Source organism: Cryptotermes secundus, unplaced genomic scaffold (genome assembly GCF_002891405.2).
Source record: "Cryptotermes secundus unplaced genomic scaffold, Csec_1.0 scaffold683, whole genome shotgun sequence".
NCBI lineage: Eukaryota > Metazoa > Arthropoda > Insecta > Blattodea > Kalotermitidae > Cryptotermes > Cryptotermes secundus.
Window position 1 is genome coordinate 946,805 of NW_019729903.1, and position 18,174 is coordinate 964,978.

General features: G+C 39.9%; 1 protein-coding gene across 4 annotated transcripts in view; it reads right to left on the minus strand.

Annotated features, from left to right (window-relative positions):
* LOC111865790 (ras guanyl-releasing protein 3) overlaps positions 1 to 18,174 on the minus strand; it is a 98,157-nt gene that overhangs the window by 17,189 nt on the left and 62,794 nt on the right. For all 4 annotated transcript variants that reach the window (XM_033751962.1, XM_023854075.2, XM_023854074.2 and 1 more), the window contains 4 exons: positions 5,025 to 5,153; positions 2,885 to 3,116; positions 1,975 to 2,272; positions 621 to 794 (listed from right to left, as the gene is read on the minus strand). In XM_033751962.1, coding sequence (XP_033607853.1) covers positions 621 to 794; positions 1,975 to 2,272; positions 2,885 to 3,116; positions 5,025 to 5,153 — 833 coding nt within the window. The remainder of the gene's footprint in view (positions 1 to 620; positions 795 to 1,974; positions 2,273 to 2,884; positions 3,117 to 5,024; positions 5,154 to 18,174) is intronic.

The following is an 18,174-nucleotide window of genomic DNA, read 5'->3' on the forward strand; positions in this document are numbered from 1 at the left end:
AATTCTTAATAGCACTAAAAATTCCAGAAATATTGTTGGAGAGAAATAAGTACAACAATGTGGATCAAGATGGCAATAAAAGTATTGTCTCAACAAAACTTAATTCTTTAAATTCCTTGAAGGGCAGCTGTTGTGAAATTTAGATTTCTTCCTGACTGCCTTATTGAACTAAACTTAAATGGAATTCTTCTTTGTGCCATGGGTGCAGAAATGGCAGCAGATCACTTCCTGAAATGTGACGTTCTACTGTGAAGAAAGACCTGGTAAAGAAATACTGGGATCCTAGGCAGACAATGACTGAATAGTCAACACTGGAACATTACCCACCAACCATCAATTGCATCAACATTATATCTAGTAAATCTGATCCCTCTTCATAGATGGATGTTTAAGTCAAACCCTTATTAAGCAGGCCATTTAAAAAGAAAGTAAGATTTTTAATGGATACAAATAAAATCCTGTCAAAAGGCTTCAATTTCCTAAAGAAAAACTCCTTTATCTTTTCAGTTTTAAAGTTCTTTCAGTATAAATACTGTCCTAGAGATATCAGCAAAACTGCACAGTTGGCAATAAGTCATCATAAGTGCATAGAAAGTCAGATTTCATTAATGCATGCATACCATGGCAACATCTATGAATTTGGCCATATCGTCAGCTCGTTGCTGTGGCGTGGTGCGACTGAGGACCATACATTGGATCCACTGAGTCAGGCCATTGAACATAATGACAGATCTCTCCAGCCTTGGAGTGTCACGCAAGGAACCGCAATCTGCATATTTTTTGAGATCATGGAACTGTGAAGAAAGAAATACTATGTATTAATACCATACAGAAGAAGCTGAATATGAAATATAAATATTTTATTAATATTCCTAAATGTAAAATCCAAGCAAATATTGAAGTATGCCATCTTCTGGAATGTGATGACATGCATGTAGCCTGGCAGATGTTACAGAAGTTTCAGACTTCAATTTCAGGGCCAAAAATTACAGAAACGCAAGTAAGAAGCAAGCACTAAGTAAATTTTTACCAGACTATGGGGCATCACAACCGAAAAGATTATATCTTCATGGTCACTGCCATAAGAAAATAATATTTCACATGTATAAAACTGATCCAACACTATATTTGCTGAGATGTGGCTATTAAAACTAACTCATTCCTAAAATTTGTAATCGTTTGCATAATTTAGACATACACCATACCACAGACATTTCCTCTTTCTTCCAATGAAATAATTACTAAACACTTCATCTTACATAAATTTCAATTTCTTTTATTCCTACAAAAAAGACAAAAAGTTTATATTTCTTTCTGTGCATCCTTATAATTTATACCTATAAAGAGTCTTTGTCCTAAAACCAAAGAAAACGCCATAGTATGTACAGATTACAGTCCTCTGGGATGTGACAACATGCATTTTAATAAATAGGTACTAACCTTCCAGAGGAACCTACAGTCTCCACTTCACTACTCCTATCCTGAAGACGGAAGCATCAGGTTCCACTGAAAGCTGACATGTATCTCCTAAATTACACAGAATTACATCCCGAAAACCATAACCTTAATACCTACCACTATGAGAACTTCAAAACCCACTCAGCTGTATAACAGACCATGTGTTGGAACAAAGATAATGCAATGTATAGGCCCATATGGGGGACAGGGGGTCAGCAGAGCTATTTGGCCTAGGGCCCTAGTCTATGGAGGAACCAAATATATTCACTTTAATTGAATTGTTCGCTTATTATTCTTGGACTATCATCAACATTCATTTGCATTATTTACACAATAGAAAATGTGAGCTTTAAGGTACTTGTTAACTTGTGTATTCATATATTTATATGGCTTTCAGAGTGGAATGGGAGCCCTACATTTGTGACTGACCTGGGCTTCACATCACCTTTCTCGGGGCCGGCACAAATACCTATGCAATTAAATAAAAATATACAAAATATTCTCCAGAAAACTCACAGTTATCCTTCTAATGACTTTGTGTTCCAAATATGTGATGTGCTTGGCTAACAGCATCGGCTCCAGATGGTTGAACACAAGGGGGACTTTACAAGAATGTTGTTTGTTTAGTAACGCTTGCTGCTCCAAGAGGCTGCTGTTGCGGAATGACACATGTCGCATCCAGTCATAAGACGGCACCTGGGATAAGTCCACGAGCTCAGCTGATGTAGGAGTTAGGGCAGACTGGAACTCTCGAAGTGTCCCTGCCAGACCATTCTCCATGTCAAAGTGCATTGGAAATTGATGAATCCAATACCTAGAACGTTAAACAATTATCAAATATTAAGATCTGCAGATGATGTCTTGAATTTTGGAAATGATGGAAAATAAACTGAGGTGAAAATAAAATCAATGGGATATTATTACATAGGAATATGAACTGAAAATGAATGTCCAAAAATTCAAAGAACATAACTGGAAAATATGTGTAATGGGGTATCAGTATACTCGTTTTTCTGTTGTTTATATGCAACATGAAGCAGGCAGCTACTAGAGTCTATGCTTGCTGCCTAGTTCATACTGGTTTCTTGTTTGGCTAACTCTTCAACCCTGAAGATGAAGGCAATATGTGCTTCCAAAGAGCCAGTTGATATTCAAGAGACAATAAGCAGTACATCCCAGAACAGAGACATCTTCAAATAGTAAGAAGATTGATGAATAATATATTGGAAAGAGTTTGGAAGGAATTGCTTGTGGCCTAATGAAGATATTACCTCGGTATTTGCCCGAAGAAACTGAGAAAATCCATGTGAACATTCCGAACAGGCCCGATTTTCATACCTGTGATATAGTCGCTTTGTAATTTTCAACATTTTTTTTTTAATATAAGTATAAATTTGTGTTGAGGATACATGTGGCAGTAAATTACCTGATGGCATGGCAGATTCTGGTCTGGTACTGAAGAAGTGGGCAAACTTCAGGTGAGGTGGTGGAATGACTGTGTGTACATCCTTCGATTGTACAGGGTGAAATTTCACCCGCTTTTTTGTGTAAGGCCATCAAGTGTTCCACCAGCGTTGCTGAGGTAGTAAACCATAGATGCATCCGGAAAACCACCTTAGGCATGACAGCAACTGATGGTGATAAGTCCCCATGACAGTCTGGAAATTAACACTCTTGTCAGCCCATCACATGACTGATTGAAATATTATTCTGCCAGTTACAGATATGAAAGCATTCAACAAAAGACAGCTCTTTTCTAATGCCCTGCTTCTATATTTTTTTAATGAAATAAATTTTCAAAGTAATGTGAAGATGCTTACCTTAATATATTTTATGGCTGGGATTAAATCACGTCATGATAACATGATTTAATAGTAAATAAGTTATGGCAAGAAAAAATCGCCTAGTTTTCTTTCACTACATATTGAGTATCTGATACAACAAGGACAGCATAGGAAACACGGCTTCCAAAAATTATTCTACTGTTGTGTGTGTATTCATTGCTGCAGGAATGTCTTTACTGAGCCGTTGCCTAGCAACGGCCGTCTATTATGGCTTCACTATTCGGCTTTCAGGAGTTAGGTTGGATGCACAGGCACACAGATAGCAAGGTGATCCAATAAGACTCCTTTTATTTTTCAAAATAAAGTAGTCTAAAAAATTTCTTTCATAGTGATCATTCATTAGAATTGATGGCTGTGATAATTCATAAGGGAACTCTAGAACCCTCTTCACATATCAAATTACCTCATACATAAGTGCTATGTATACACACACACACACACACACCAGTTCTATTTACATATTTTCTATTTAAATTATTCTATTTACATATACATCTGTTTCAGGAGATATTATTACAGACAGAAACATGACAATTTATATCAAACTTCTTGAAAAGAGGAATAGTTTGTTAAATTTAGTCACAGTAACCACATATGGCCCACATGAAGGCATACTGGTACATGTACATGATGTCTTGCATATCGTGCCAAAACCTGTTTGTCAAACGATAGATGCCACTGAAATAATAATTTAAATTTATCATACACAATGTACAAAGTGTCCAAAATGTGCCTGTCTAATTTATTAAAACTTCTATGGTTTATTTTGTGATGCTGTCATTATATAGACTATACACTACTGAAATGATGGGATGAAAATATTTTGAAAGAAACAATCATAGCCTAATCGAGTTATTACACCTGCATTTTCTCCAAAACCCTGAGAAAAATCATGACCATCTCAGTCCATGATAGCTGGTATCCTGGCCAGGACTCAAAACGAGCACCTTCAGAATATAAGTATGGAGTGTCACTGCCACACCAAGCTGTTCACTTTTAATTTACTGAAAAAGTGGTGATTTGTATTTATTTATTTTTATTTTGCAATACAAAATTGAGGGGGTGCACGGTAGTGTATTTGGTTGAGGCACTATGCCACAAGCCGGAAGGTTGCGGGTTCAAGTCCCGATGAGGTCATTGGATTTTTTTCAATTGACCTAATCCTTCCAGCTGCACTATGGCCCTGAGGTCGACTCAGCCTCTAAGAGAAATGAGTACCAGGAATATTCTTGGAATATTCCTGGGGGTAAAGGGCGGCCGGCGCGTAGGGCTGACAACCTTGCCGCCATCTATGAGCCGATTGTCTAGAAAATGTGGGAACCTCAACATCTCATAACCCTATTGACCTCCATGGCCTGTTTCACGGATACCTTTACTTACTTACTTACTTTAATACAAAATTGATGATAACTGTAAAAGGGCATGTGACATTATTTGGTATCTCAATTGCTACGCTCAGAGCAAAAAGAAAAAATTACAACTTTGTATATAAAAGGTTATTCGAAAATATTATGGCTCAGTGCGCTACCTCAGGCTTTGACTAAGAGGCCTTATGGAAGAAGAGTCTCGTATTTTCAATCAGATGTCCAGCATAGCAATTCTTGTTCCCATCTAATGTCTAAAATAAAATCTAGTAAATTTCTCATTTCACTAACTCATAATAACGCACTCTCAAAAATGTCTCAGACACAGTATATGTAATGTAACATGATAAGTACTTGCCGAAGACATTCACGACTAAACGAGTGAGAGCGGATAGAGTGGCTGCCCTGATGGGAAGTCCGGGCAATACTGGCTTATCATCTTCCAATAACACATCACTGCCAGCATACAGTGGTGTTGGCCGCATCGCTGCAACAACGAATCATGTTGAGATTAGCACGAAAGCTGACAGAAAACAGAATCCTTACTGTATTTAATATACAGTACTCTCGGCATGACTGAACTACCAGTTACATTTACACGCATGCGCAAGCACACAAACACATTTGGAAGATATTCGTGTTGCGTATAAGATATGTGGTCAACGAAACAGCTTTAGGTGTGCTTCTTAGGCATTATTTCCCTAACCTCATTAATTTTACATTTATCTCCACAATCACTCCTTATCAGCAACATTATTATTATTTCATAAGAGTGTGTGGCTCAGAGATTACTGGTCGGCTTCACACCACAGCGGCCCAAACTCTATGTAGTCAATGTGGGATCCGTGGTGAACACAGTGGAATTAGAGCAGATTTTTCTCTGGACATTCGAGTTTACCCATGCCAGTTTTCATTCCACCGATGTCCCATACTCATTACTCAACAAGAGCAATGCAATAGGACCTATTTGACGCAGCAGGATCAAACGACTCATTATCACCTCACTCCTAAAACTATAAACAAGTTAGTAAATGTATGAATAGAATACAAATTCTGGCGCATAGCCTTTTTATATGTAATGGTCATACAATATGTTTTATTTTTTTCTGTATTTGTTTCAAACATTTGTCGCACTGTTAAATAATTAGCAAGTTACACTCTAGTTGTGCGCTAAACACACGTAGGTGTTCGTCAAAATCGAAATTCGGTTGTATCATTTCAATTGCCATTTTATAACCGTCAAATACATAACAGAGCCGGAGTAGCGTATTCGGTATAGAGACTGGCTACGGGCTGGACGACTGAGGGGCCGGAGTTCCAGTCCCGGTAGGGACATCCCCGCTTGTGGCATAGTGCCTCAATCAACTACGTTACCCCGTGCCCCCTCTGATAATGGCACTAACAGAAGACTAGAACAAAATTATGAATATTCGATTTCATGATTATTACTGTATTCTCTGATGGGACGCCATGGACTAATGTAAACCGTTATCAACATTTCAACCATATTCATGGCAACTCTTCTACTCTGAAGATGGGGGCAGTAGGTTTCTCCGAAACGTTAGTAACGATCTACCAGACTACATGGCTTCACAACCAAGAAGAAAACTGCTATTTTCATAAACACTGTCTTCAGAACTTCGAATGTTGCACTAGAATTAATATTCTCATGAAGCTAAGCAAGGGTAAATATCATTCAAGAGGGCAAAGCTCTGTTTCAAGGACGCCATGGCACCGAAAGAACGGATATGCTGCAGTACTTACCCCATGTTGCACCAACCGTCGATGAGCTTAAGAATTTTTACAAAAACAAAAGTATTCGAACTGCATACTTCCCGATTCAATCGAGATTAATTTCAGTTACAACTAATGAGGGCCACGCGGTAGCGTAGTTGGTTGAGGCACTATGCTACAAGCCGGAAGGTTGCGGGTTCGAGTCCCGATGAGGTGGATTCTTTTTCAATTGATTTAATCCTTCCAGCTACATTATAGCCCTTGAGTAGACTCGGCCTCTGTAAGAAATGAGTACCAGGAAACTTCCTGGGGGTAAAGGGCGGTCGGCGTGTAAGCCTGACAACTTCACCGCCATCTGTGAGCCGATTGTCTAGAAAATTTGTGGGAGCCTCGACGTCTCACAACCCTGTGGGTCTTCACGGCCTGTTACAGGGATAGTTTTATCTTTTTACAGCTAACGCAGCTGAAATCTGAGGTCCGAGTCGCGATGACTATGAACGCTACTGCCTTCTGAGATGTGTCACAGCATGTTTTTAGCTTATGAGATCACCATGCTGTCTGTGTGTCTGTGAATCCTCCTCTCCAGTTCACTTTTAAATACCGGAACCAATCTTTATGAAACTTGGTATGTATATCATGGCACCTGAGCCCATCTCAATGGCGCACTTCATGAATCCCTCCCATCAGTGTCTCTGTGTGCATGATGTTAGGCTAAGACTCGGCAGAAACGTTACCGCGGTAACGAATACACATGCAATAATAGAAGAATGGTTGGACTCGTCGATTTATATGCGGTCCGAGTCGCTTCAAAGGAAATATATGGGCATGTTTGTACGTCCCCCTATCGTTGCTAAGAAACGACTCGGTAACAAATTTCCCGCGGCAACGAGTAATTGTTAGGGGCGTCATTTTCTATGAGATCAGTATCGTATCAAAGGGAAGTAGGCGATTAGTTCTTCTTAGAGCTTCTTCTTTTAAGTTTGTTATTTATCGACCCTGTCAGTATCAAGACTAGCGCCGACGGTTCGATTATTAATGAATGCGGAGCAATTGAAGAAATGACCACTAGGAGAGGAAAGATGAGTATTCGGAGCAAACTTGTGCCAGTGTAATTTTGTTGACCACAAATCCCATATGACCTGTGTCATCGTATAATCTGGTATATTGTTATCAGGGTCTCGGAAAAACATAAATATTCAGGGTATAAGACAGAAACACCACGTTTCACCGAAACGTTAGTATTCTTCTTTTCTATTTCACAAAGTTGCTAGTATCTGGACTACACAGCACTGACTACACTGACAGATGAATGATGAATTATAAAGGATTCAGAAGGAAATGTCAGTAACTTAAATGAAGAATTATACTGGCATTTGTCTAAACGTACTGATATCTAATTTCATAGCGTTCTCCTGCAGTTGGATGCGGTTGAAATGAAGAACAGTAAACCCTCGCTAATCCAGTTACAGTTAATCCGGATCGAAATATGAAAAATTAAAAACTCTGTTCACAGTCGAACACATACTTTAAAGCAAACATGAAATTTAGGAGCAAAGGGAATTAGAGCAAGATGATTTTCAGGCCGTGTTGAAGGCAGCTGGAGAGACTGAAACCACGCAAGAAATTATCCAAAATTAGCTTGAGATGTATAAAGGAGACTCCTTGATTCAGTTTCTCGTCTGTTTTTCTTTTCAATAAAGTTACTACAGTGATATTTTCTATTTATTTTCATTAGCACTACCTATTTTATTAAAATTCTGCATTTATTTGTTTTCTATGTTTTTTTACGGTTATGTTTTGCTTCATTAATCCGGATTGTCGCTTAATCTGGATGATCTCCTCCAAATTAATTCGAATTAGCGAGGGTTTACTGTATGAATGTCTTTCGGTGATCCGCTGCAATCCTTCGCCCTCCTTACGGCAATGTAGTACATAATACAGGACACTTCTTAAGTGTGCAAGATGAAGGGAGCTCTTCCAGTATTGATTTTCTATACACGTTGACGCGCCACTGACTTTGTATGGAATGTCATTTCCTTTAACGTTCCAGTGTAATTGAAGGAACATATTTCAAAGACTGGAGGAAATATTTCGTACCTGATAAGCAGCGAATAAATTTCTTTTAACATGATAAGTTCCAGAATACTAGCTTCTAGGATATGTCAACTTATACGCCGATAGAAGCTTACTGACATTTTCAGGATGAATGTTCCTCCAAAATGTCAGTAAAATTCTACCAGACTAAACAGCATCACACAACAGAACACCATACTCTTCATAAAAATTAATTACAGATTATTTAAGTAATAAATAAATAAACAGTAAATAAATAAAAACCTTCTAAGTAACTCCGTAGAGCCGAGCCCTTATTTGGAAGCCTCAAATAGCTCAGCTGCTCAAGAATTTCCCAAAATTTTATGGAAACCGAAAGTTCACTGCAGTGTTCAAAGATCTCTCGACTAGTCCTTATCCTGAGCCAGATCAATCCAGATTTTACCATCCCACCTTATCTCTCTAAGATCAATTTTAATATTGAAGAAAGCAGTCTTCTGGGATGTGGTTCCTTGTAGATCTTGTGTGAACCGACTTTTCGGAGGATGGAGGCGACATTTTCATTTGAAAGTCGGTTAACACAAGATCTACACAGCACCACATCCCAGAAGACGGCATTCTTCATATTCACGCCTGTGAAAACCTCGAATCCTACAATTTTAATATTATCCTCCAACCGGCGTTTAGGTCTCCCTAATAGTCTCTTTCCTGCTGGCTTTCCCACTAAAATCCTATGTGCATTCATCTTCTCCCCCATGCTCAAATAAACCCCCTCATAACATAAATGTATTCGTACTGATTCAAAGAATATAGGGAATTAAAAGATCAGAAGGTGAGCTTTAGAGGAAGCAATAGCGCGCAGGAAAAGGGACAGCATATAGGACGCCTGGAACTACTACTAAGCTGCTATACAGATATGTCCGAGAAGTTGCCGCAAGGGCACGGCGTTGATTCTTCTACAACTAGAGGTTCTGAGGGCGTAAAGTACGAAGAATAAGGTCTCTGGCTTGTAACACCTTATAGTTCGGAAAGAGGCATACGTTTGGAAGGAACATATTGCCTCCATCTTCAGGGTAAAAATGGAGATTCCACTCATGAAAAGTAAGTCGATTATGTCGACCTAATTGTTGGCTTAGGACAGGGGCTAGTGATGGGCTATTGTTTGTTCCAAACAAGGAAAGTAGCCCAACAAAAAGAAAGCAGACTTATGAGATCGCCACGCTGTCTATATGTGTGTGAATACCCCCCCTCCCCCATCAACGTTTGAAACTCGGTATGTATATCATGGTACCTGAGCCCATCTCTTCCTAAACCCCTTCCATCAGTCTGTGTGTCTGTATGCCTTATCGTTCCTATCGTTGCTAGTGGACAGCTCAGTAAAAACGTAACCGTGGAAACGATTAACGAGCAGCATTGGAAAAATTGTCCAACGCGTTTTCTATGTGGTCCGTATCGTTTCGAAAGAGAATCTGTGGGCCTGTCGGTATATCAAACTATCGATGCTAGGTAACGGCAAGAAGCACAATAGACCACTGTAGGTCGCGGAGTAAGGGCCAAGAAGGCCTACCCCTCATACATGCATATATAGGTAACGGCAATGAAGAATTGTTGGAGGCGTCATTTTCTGTGCGATCCGTGTCTTATCGAAGACAAGTATGAGATCAGTTCTCCCCAGAGCTTCTTGTCTATGTTAAATATTGAGACAGTTTCCTCAGAACACTTTCTAACTACCTGCACAATTATACAGTATCCCTTGACCCCGTGACTCACTATTCTGATAAGTTTTCCGTGGTTTTTCATACTCCTTCCACTTAATAAATTTCGTGCTAGTACATGAAATAAATCCAAGGTGGTTTCCTTTCGTGTCCTTCCCATTTCACTACCATTCTACACTAAACGCTATATACTCTGAGCTACTTACCATGAAATTGGGCTAGGGGGTAGCGTAGTTGGTTGAGGCACTATGATACAAGCGGTTCCAGTCCAGATGAGGTGGATATTTTTCAATTTACCTAATCCTTCCAGTGGCACTATGGCTCTGGGGACGACTCAGCCTCTAAGAGAAATGAGTTAGAGGAATCTTCCTGGGAGTAAAGTGCGGCCGGCGGGTAAGACTGACAACTTTACAGCCATCTGTGAGCCGATTGTCTAGAACAGGTATGTCCAACGCGTCAATAGCGGGACGATTTTTGGTCGATCTCATAGGCCTATATGGAAATTATAAGTTAAAAGCATGTAAATTCATTTGTAATATAATATGATTGAAAGGAAAATACGTATTAGTCATTCCAATTTCTCTATTCTTATGTAACTTACGTGAAAATTGCTTTATACTGGTGTTAAGTAAATTATGGGGAAGTCCCTACTCTATCCTTATCACGCGAACTCTTATTTTTACCAATAGTTTTGCTTAAGACGGGGTACGATGATAGGAGGGGGTGGTAGATCACTGGCAGTTTTGACACTGAAAAGTCGATCACAACCTGTTTGAAGTTGGACATGCCTGCTCTAGAAGATGTGGGAGCCTCGACGTCTCACAACCCTACGGGCCTCCACGGCCTGTTATAGGGATAATTTTACCTTTACCTTACTTACAATGCCATTAACTAAACCATAATGCACAGTATCGCAACCCTAAGATCACTGCCATCATGACAACCTCTAGAACTCGTAACGGAAGAAAAGATATTAATAACTGTAACAGCAACAGGCCAAGAGCTCAATCCGCTATGATGATATCATGATGATTTAATCATACACTCCGCAAATAAATGTATATCTCTATGATTCTATCCTTCAGCGTAATATGATGAAAATCCTTCATGACGTAATATAACCCCTCAGAATAGATCATGTGTACAAAATGTTCAGAGGCACACGCACAAAACCTTGACGTCTGACACCTATATCGTTTTTATTGTGACGCAAAAGGGCATGATTGATGTCTGCTCCACGAGTCCGTGTATTCCAATGCCATCTTCGCATCGCTCCATTTCAGAGCTGAGGCTGCTAGCGAGAGCTGGATGAGTGAGACGATTACGTGACACTCATCAGTTTATTTCGGAGCGTAGGAACGGGAAATAAGACGTAACAACTACAGGATCTCATTCCTCTGCTGCATTTTTCGAATAAAAGTAAAGTTAACTAATTAAGCACTAAGTCATAAAAACGTATGGCTATGTAGATCTATAGATCCGCCATTCTTGATCTCGATACTAGATGGAGATGGGTGGTTACTTCAAGCCCCGGCCCCTTTACCCTCGGGGAAATGTTCCCAGTACCCATTGTACAGGAGGCTGAATGTGCTCCAGAAGTGAGTTGGACGTTGTGAGGCAGAGAAAAATCTTTCCCCTCCCAGAATTCTAACCCCCGTCATCAAACTGTATTTCTTAAATAAATTATTAAATTATAAATAGAAAACTTAAAATAATGCTACTATGCTCCAAATAAATTATAAAAAAATACTTCGTGTTCTTAATTAATTAAGTACTACGCCATGAACGTATATTGGGAGTGGAGGCATAGATCCAAGCATTTTTTTTTTGCACTACATTAAGTTAAGCAGTCAGCTTCACGCCCTCGCCGCTATACCTCCACAGCAAAATGCCTCGATACTCATTGAATAGGAGGTTGGGTGGCCCCCAGAACCGGTTTGGAAGAGCAGAAGAAGAGAAAATTTTTGACACTACCGGCCAATCAGTCCGCAGCCAGTCGCTATACCGACTGAGCTATCCCGGCTCCTTACTATGTTCCATGGCCGCGCGATAGCTCAAGCGGTTAGCCACTGGCTTCCCACAGCGGCGGCCCGGGTTCGATCTCGGGTTTCGTCAAGTGGAATTTGTGGTGGACAAAGTGGCGCTGGGGCAGGTTTTCTCCGAGTACTTCGGTTTCCCATGCCAATCTTCATTCCACCAATTGCTCCACAATCGCCCTCACCTATCATCTGGGGCTGGTACAATAGGCCAGAAGTGGCCGCAGTACAAGGGACTTAGTCCCACGCCACTAACAACAACAAAATAAATATTATGTTCCAAATATAAGAGTTTATTAACTGTAACCTAGAAAGCTTTTTGAAGTTCCAGCATTGTATAGATTAAAGATATTTTCGTTTCAAAATTAATCGAATATAATAACGTAATCAATTGAAGCAAGGGACGGAAATATAATAAAATTAATAGAGATGGGATGCTTACGAGTAATTAAGCTAAAGTATTAGACCAGACCAAATTAAGAAAGAAATATTTGGAAGAATCTGAAAACAGAGCAAAAATAAAACAGATGAACATAATAAAACTAGATAAGCTGTCTAGATAAAATGATTGATGAAATATACCGAAATAAATTCCACAGCATAAATAAACAGGATACCGAGATCATGAGAGACCTTAGATAAGTTGAAATGAGCTTGTGAAGTCGGAACAGGCGTGATTGTCAGTGCCAAGAAGAAAAGAATAGGAAAGTTAAACAACACGGGCTCTTAGACTGGTATATTTCTCTGCTGGAATCAGTACTCTCCGTCTGGTACACATCTCAGTTTACGGTTACAAAGTCTGTCCTTTATATCGCTTTTAGTCATACTAACATCTGCTTTGTCTCCTCAGTATGACCCTCTTGAGTTTATTAAAGTTCATTGTGCGGGCCCTCACTTCAGTTATTTTTATTGTTCTGTTAAGGAAATTGACTTCGCGTTGTCACAGCAACAGTAGATGCTAGAGTTCAGACCTTTCAAGCCAGCACACTGCTACCGCGGCAGATACAACGTACTCCAAATTATGTTTAAAATTTAATACAGTGGCCATCAATCATTTAAAATTTAAAGACTGGTTTTCTTCTAAACAAAATATAATAACTCCATTCGTACCTCACAGGAAACACAGTATTGCTCCTCTACAAAGTTTGGCCAATCAATGCTATTTAGGGAACCATCGCTATTTACTGTGATAGCCATAAGGAACAGATATATACACTCTTCACAGAATTGAGATTACATTAAATAGGTGGCCCATAGAGTAACCGCTAGGCTTTAAGGGGTTAAGCAGAAGGTATATCGCGAAATTTGTACACTCTCCGCATTCAAAGAATTTTTTGGCTACATCAGTATTTTATTTTTGTGTTTCCTTATATGAAGGGTTCACGCTGTAGAGTAGTTGGTTGAGGCACTATGCTACAAGTCGGAAGGTCGCGGGTTTGATTCCCGACGATATCACTGGATTATTCATTTGACCTAATCTTTCCAGCCGCACTATGGCCCTGAGGTCCACTCAGCCTCTAACAGAAACGAGTGCCAGGATCTTCCTTGGGAGTAAATAGCGACCGGCGCGTAAGGCTGACAATCTCACCGCCGCCTGAGAGCCGATTGCCTAAAAAATGTGGGAGCCTCGACGTCTCACAAACCTATGGACCTCCTTGGCCTGTTACAGGGATAGCTTTGCCTTTAACATTATATAAAAAAATGAAAAACTACTGACATTTAAAATATATGCTTCAAAAAATAGCAATCAGTTTACAATGTATAATAATAATAATTAAATTTTATTTTTATTTATTTACGTGCTTACTTATCAGACTACCGTTAAGGCGCGTCCACATTACTCGTGCTCGTGCTCGTGTGACTCGCTATGCTCGCGAGTAATGTGGACGGTATGAAAAGTCACGAGACAAAAAAATTTTAATTTTTAATTTAAAAACTATAGCCAGTAAATTAAAATATGACTACAGCCTATTCACACTACGAATAAATACACGGATCCTCACGCGCCGAAGCCTGGCGAGCAACTGAAGTAGTGTGGGGAAGATTTAAGAGCACAAGTAAAAGCCAGACGAGTCTCCCGACGAGCACAAGCCTGGCGAGCACGAGCACGAGCACGAGTAATGTGGACGCGCCTTTAAGCACAAGCGAAGGGGAAACAAAAGCAAGCATATACACACGAAGACAAAACAAATGTGAGAAAAATGTATATATGTATATATATAATATGTGTGTGTGTATTAACTACAATTGATATTTTAATAAGTAAGAAAAGACCATTATTATTGAATATGTCTAAGATGATTTGGCTCTTAAGACGTCAACGCCTCTGCAGACAACATTAGCATTTGAAGAGCGTGCAGCAGAGAGACCGCCTGCATTTGATGATCAGATACTGAACTAATCAAAATCTCTAATATATCGCACAGGAACCAATTATAATGGTAAGGTAAAGTTATCCCTGCCGGTCACGGTAGCCGAGCGGTCTAAGGCATGTACTGTCTTCTCTCGCTTCGAAACCGGGATCGTGCGTTCGAATCCCACTCAGGGAATGGATGTTTAGCTTCTGTGTGTGCGTTTTTCTGTGTCTGTGTACAGGTAGAGGCCTTGCGACGAGCTGATCACCTGCCCAAGGAGTCCTACCGAATGTGAAAGATCTAGAAAAACCGAAGTGAAGGGAGAAGTTCATGGAGGTAGGCCTAGGCCCACTGGGGCTGTAGTGCCAAGGAAAAAAAAAGTTATCCCTGGTTTTAATTAATTACTATCCCATGAAGACATGTGGGGAGTGGAGGTACAGCTCCACCATTCTTAACCTCAGCATTTGATAGAGGTCAGTGGTTAATTTTGGGCTCCTGCCTCTTTACCTCCCGGGAATCATCCCCATGTACCCATTTGACCCATTTGATAGGAAGGCCGGTGGACCTCAGAGCCATTCTGGACGTTATGGGGACTAAAAAAATCTATTGTTCCTACCGGAAATCGAACCTCGAATCCTCGGTCGTCTAGGCCGTAATACCGACTGAGGTATCCTGGCTCCTACCAATAATAATTCAATTCAATCATTTATTATTTATGCGCTGAGCAAACAACCGCAAGGCCAAATACAGACACAGAACAGTGTAGATAAATATAGTTACATATTGGGCAAACACAACATAAAGTCAAAGACTAATTAAAGGTAAACACTGGAGGAAAAACACATTAATGCATATAAGGAAACATATTAATAATAATTTACAGGATTCATTATTCCCCCATTTAAACTTAAGCTTCATTTCCTAGGAACAAATCGCTTTCTTAGTTAAGCTACTCCCTATTCCCAATTGCTTTTGTATAGAAATGTCAGTTTGTTAGCGTGTAATAAGGTCACACGGCGCTGCTAAGCCAAGCCAGCCTTCATCCCGAAAGAATGAAAGGTCAGACGGGAGCGCTGTAAGTGGATGCTGGAGCAACATGCCAGCCACGTTCCTTTACTAGGCTTGCAATGAATAAAACATTGTACAAAGATCGCAGTTAATTGCAGAAACATCAGAAAATTATTTTGGCGGGAGGCATGACATTTTTTAAGTGAATCGAAATTTATCAAGATCTGGTAAGAACTAATCGCCTACTTTCAAAGTCAAAGTCAAAGTCACATTGCGACTGACGGCCAGTCAGTCAGAATGTCTTGGTGTTGAGCCTAATCTTTCACTACATATCGAGTATTTATATGACACGGACCTCATAGAAAACACCGCGCCTAACAATTGTTTCTGTTGTTGCATGTGTATTAGTTGCCGCGGAAACGTGTTTAAGGGACCGTTGCCTAGCAGCGTTAGGAGGATACACACAGAGCAAGGTGATCTCATAAGCCTGCATTTTATTTTTTTTTTTTCAAAGGAGGAAAACTAAGAACGCGAAAACCTACCAAATATCTACAATGTAAAACCACATAATTCGAATAAGCTGTACGAATTGTGGCATTATTAATGAGCCCATGTTTACGGAGATGGGTTTGAAAACTCTGATTCAAAATATTTAAGTAAGCAGGTTATTCGTTATGACAGAGACAAGATTAAATACAGAATCGTAAATCCTGTGATTTCAAAGCAATTCTTGAGAAGTGGTAACTAATTCCACGGAGCTGGGCCCTTCTTGAGAAGCTATCAGTCCCTCAGATGATCAAGCATTCTAGAGAATCAGTTCCCAATTTGTTGACAGGATGACTAGTTTTTTTTTTCCGCCAAACCATAAACCCTTCTCAAATTCATTCTGCTGAAATAAAGGGCAACCTTTTACATTTGTATTTATATCATTTCCTATCCTGAGCTAGTCTATTGGATGATAATATACAATAGATACCATAAAGAGAAACACACACACTTCAATTGACGCTAGTAATAAGGTTGGTCTAGAAGTAAACACAGTGAAAACCAAGTTTATGTTGCTGTCTAGTCACCAGAATGCAGGGAAAAATCATGACATATATATATAGCCAATAGATGTTCTGAAAATGTGACACAGTTCAGATATTTGAGATCGACTATAAGATATCAAAACCTGATTAAGAGGAGACTGAACTCGGGTAATGCTTGCTACCATTCTGTCCAGAACCTTTTGTATTCTTATCTGCTGTCTCAAAACATAAAAATTAGAATATTCAAAACTATAATTTTGCCTATGTTTCTGTATGGACGTGAAATTTGGTCTCTGACATTGAGAAAGGAACATAGACTGACGGTCTTTGAGAGCACTGCGTTGAGGAGAACATTTTGACCGAAGAGAGCTGAAATGACGGGAGGTTTGAGAAAACTACATAATGAGGAGCTTCATAACTTGTACTCTTCTCCAAGTATAATTAGAATGATCAAGTCAAGGAGGATGAGATGGCATAGCATGTAGCACGAATGGGGACAAGATGACTGCATTTAGGATATTGGTGGGAAACCCAGAAGGAAAGAGACCATTGGGAAGACCAAGAGGTAGGTGGGTGGACAATATCAATTTTATCTTAGAGAGATAGGATGGGCTGGTATAGACTGGATTGATCTGGCTCAGTGTAGGAACTAGTAGAGGACTGTGAAGAACACCACATATACACGGCGCCAAATCCCAGAAGACTGCTTTCTTCATAGTCACCGCCGTGAAAGCCTCAAATCTTACATAGTAGAGGACTCTTGTGAACACGGTAATGAACCCTCGGGTTCCATAAAATACTTGGAAGTTCTTGAGTAGTTGCACAACTGCCGGCTTCTGATGGAGGGCTCAGCTCCATGAGTGAGTGATCCTCAACTAACTCGCAATTAGTACCGTGCAAAAAGAGTGAACATAATCTTCAAAAATTTAAAATGAAGTTGCTAAACGATTGGCGATGAACAACGCCGACATCTTGAAATCTTACGGTTCTGATTTCCTATGTACCTTGAGTAACAATTCTGATAGGTGTAGGGTCGGGTCGGGTAGTGTATGATAAATTTCTGCTGGTCCTCGCCAGCACATTTTGTCCAAAGTTCCGACCGTATTCTCTTGTCTCACGAGTCTCGGAGTCTTGCAAATCTGAAGGGTACTTGCGGAAGGGGTTATTAAATAATGCAGCTAGAAGAACTATTTCTGTTGAATTTCACATTGAAAAATTTGGAAGGAAGCGATCGTGGCCTAATCCAGTATTATCCTGGTATTTGCCTTGAAGGACTAAATAAAGCAACAGACTTCTGTCTGGATACCTGTGTCATGGAGGAGATTCGAACACAGCACCTCCCGAATACGAGTCTAGACCATTACCGTTACGTCAACTCCCTCGATATCCTGACTTCAATTCAGGAATCGCTGTGTATGAAGCTGTTATGAAGATAGTAACAATAAAATTGTTAGTAGCGTGGTTGATGGGCTGACGCTAGTGAGTGAAGGAAGCAGGTCACAAGATAAGGGGCTAAACTGGAGACGAGTTCAAAGTTGAAGCTTTTGCAGCCTCGTCAAAATATAGATCGCAATCTCA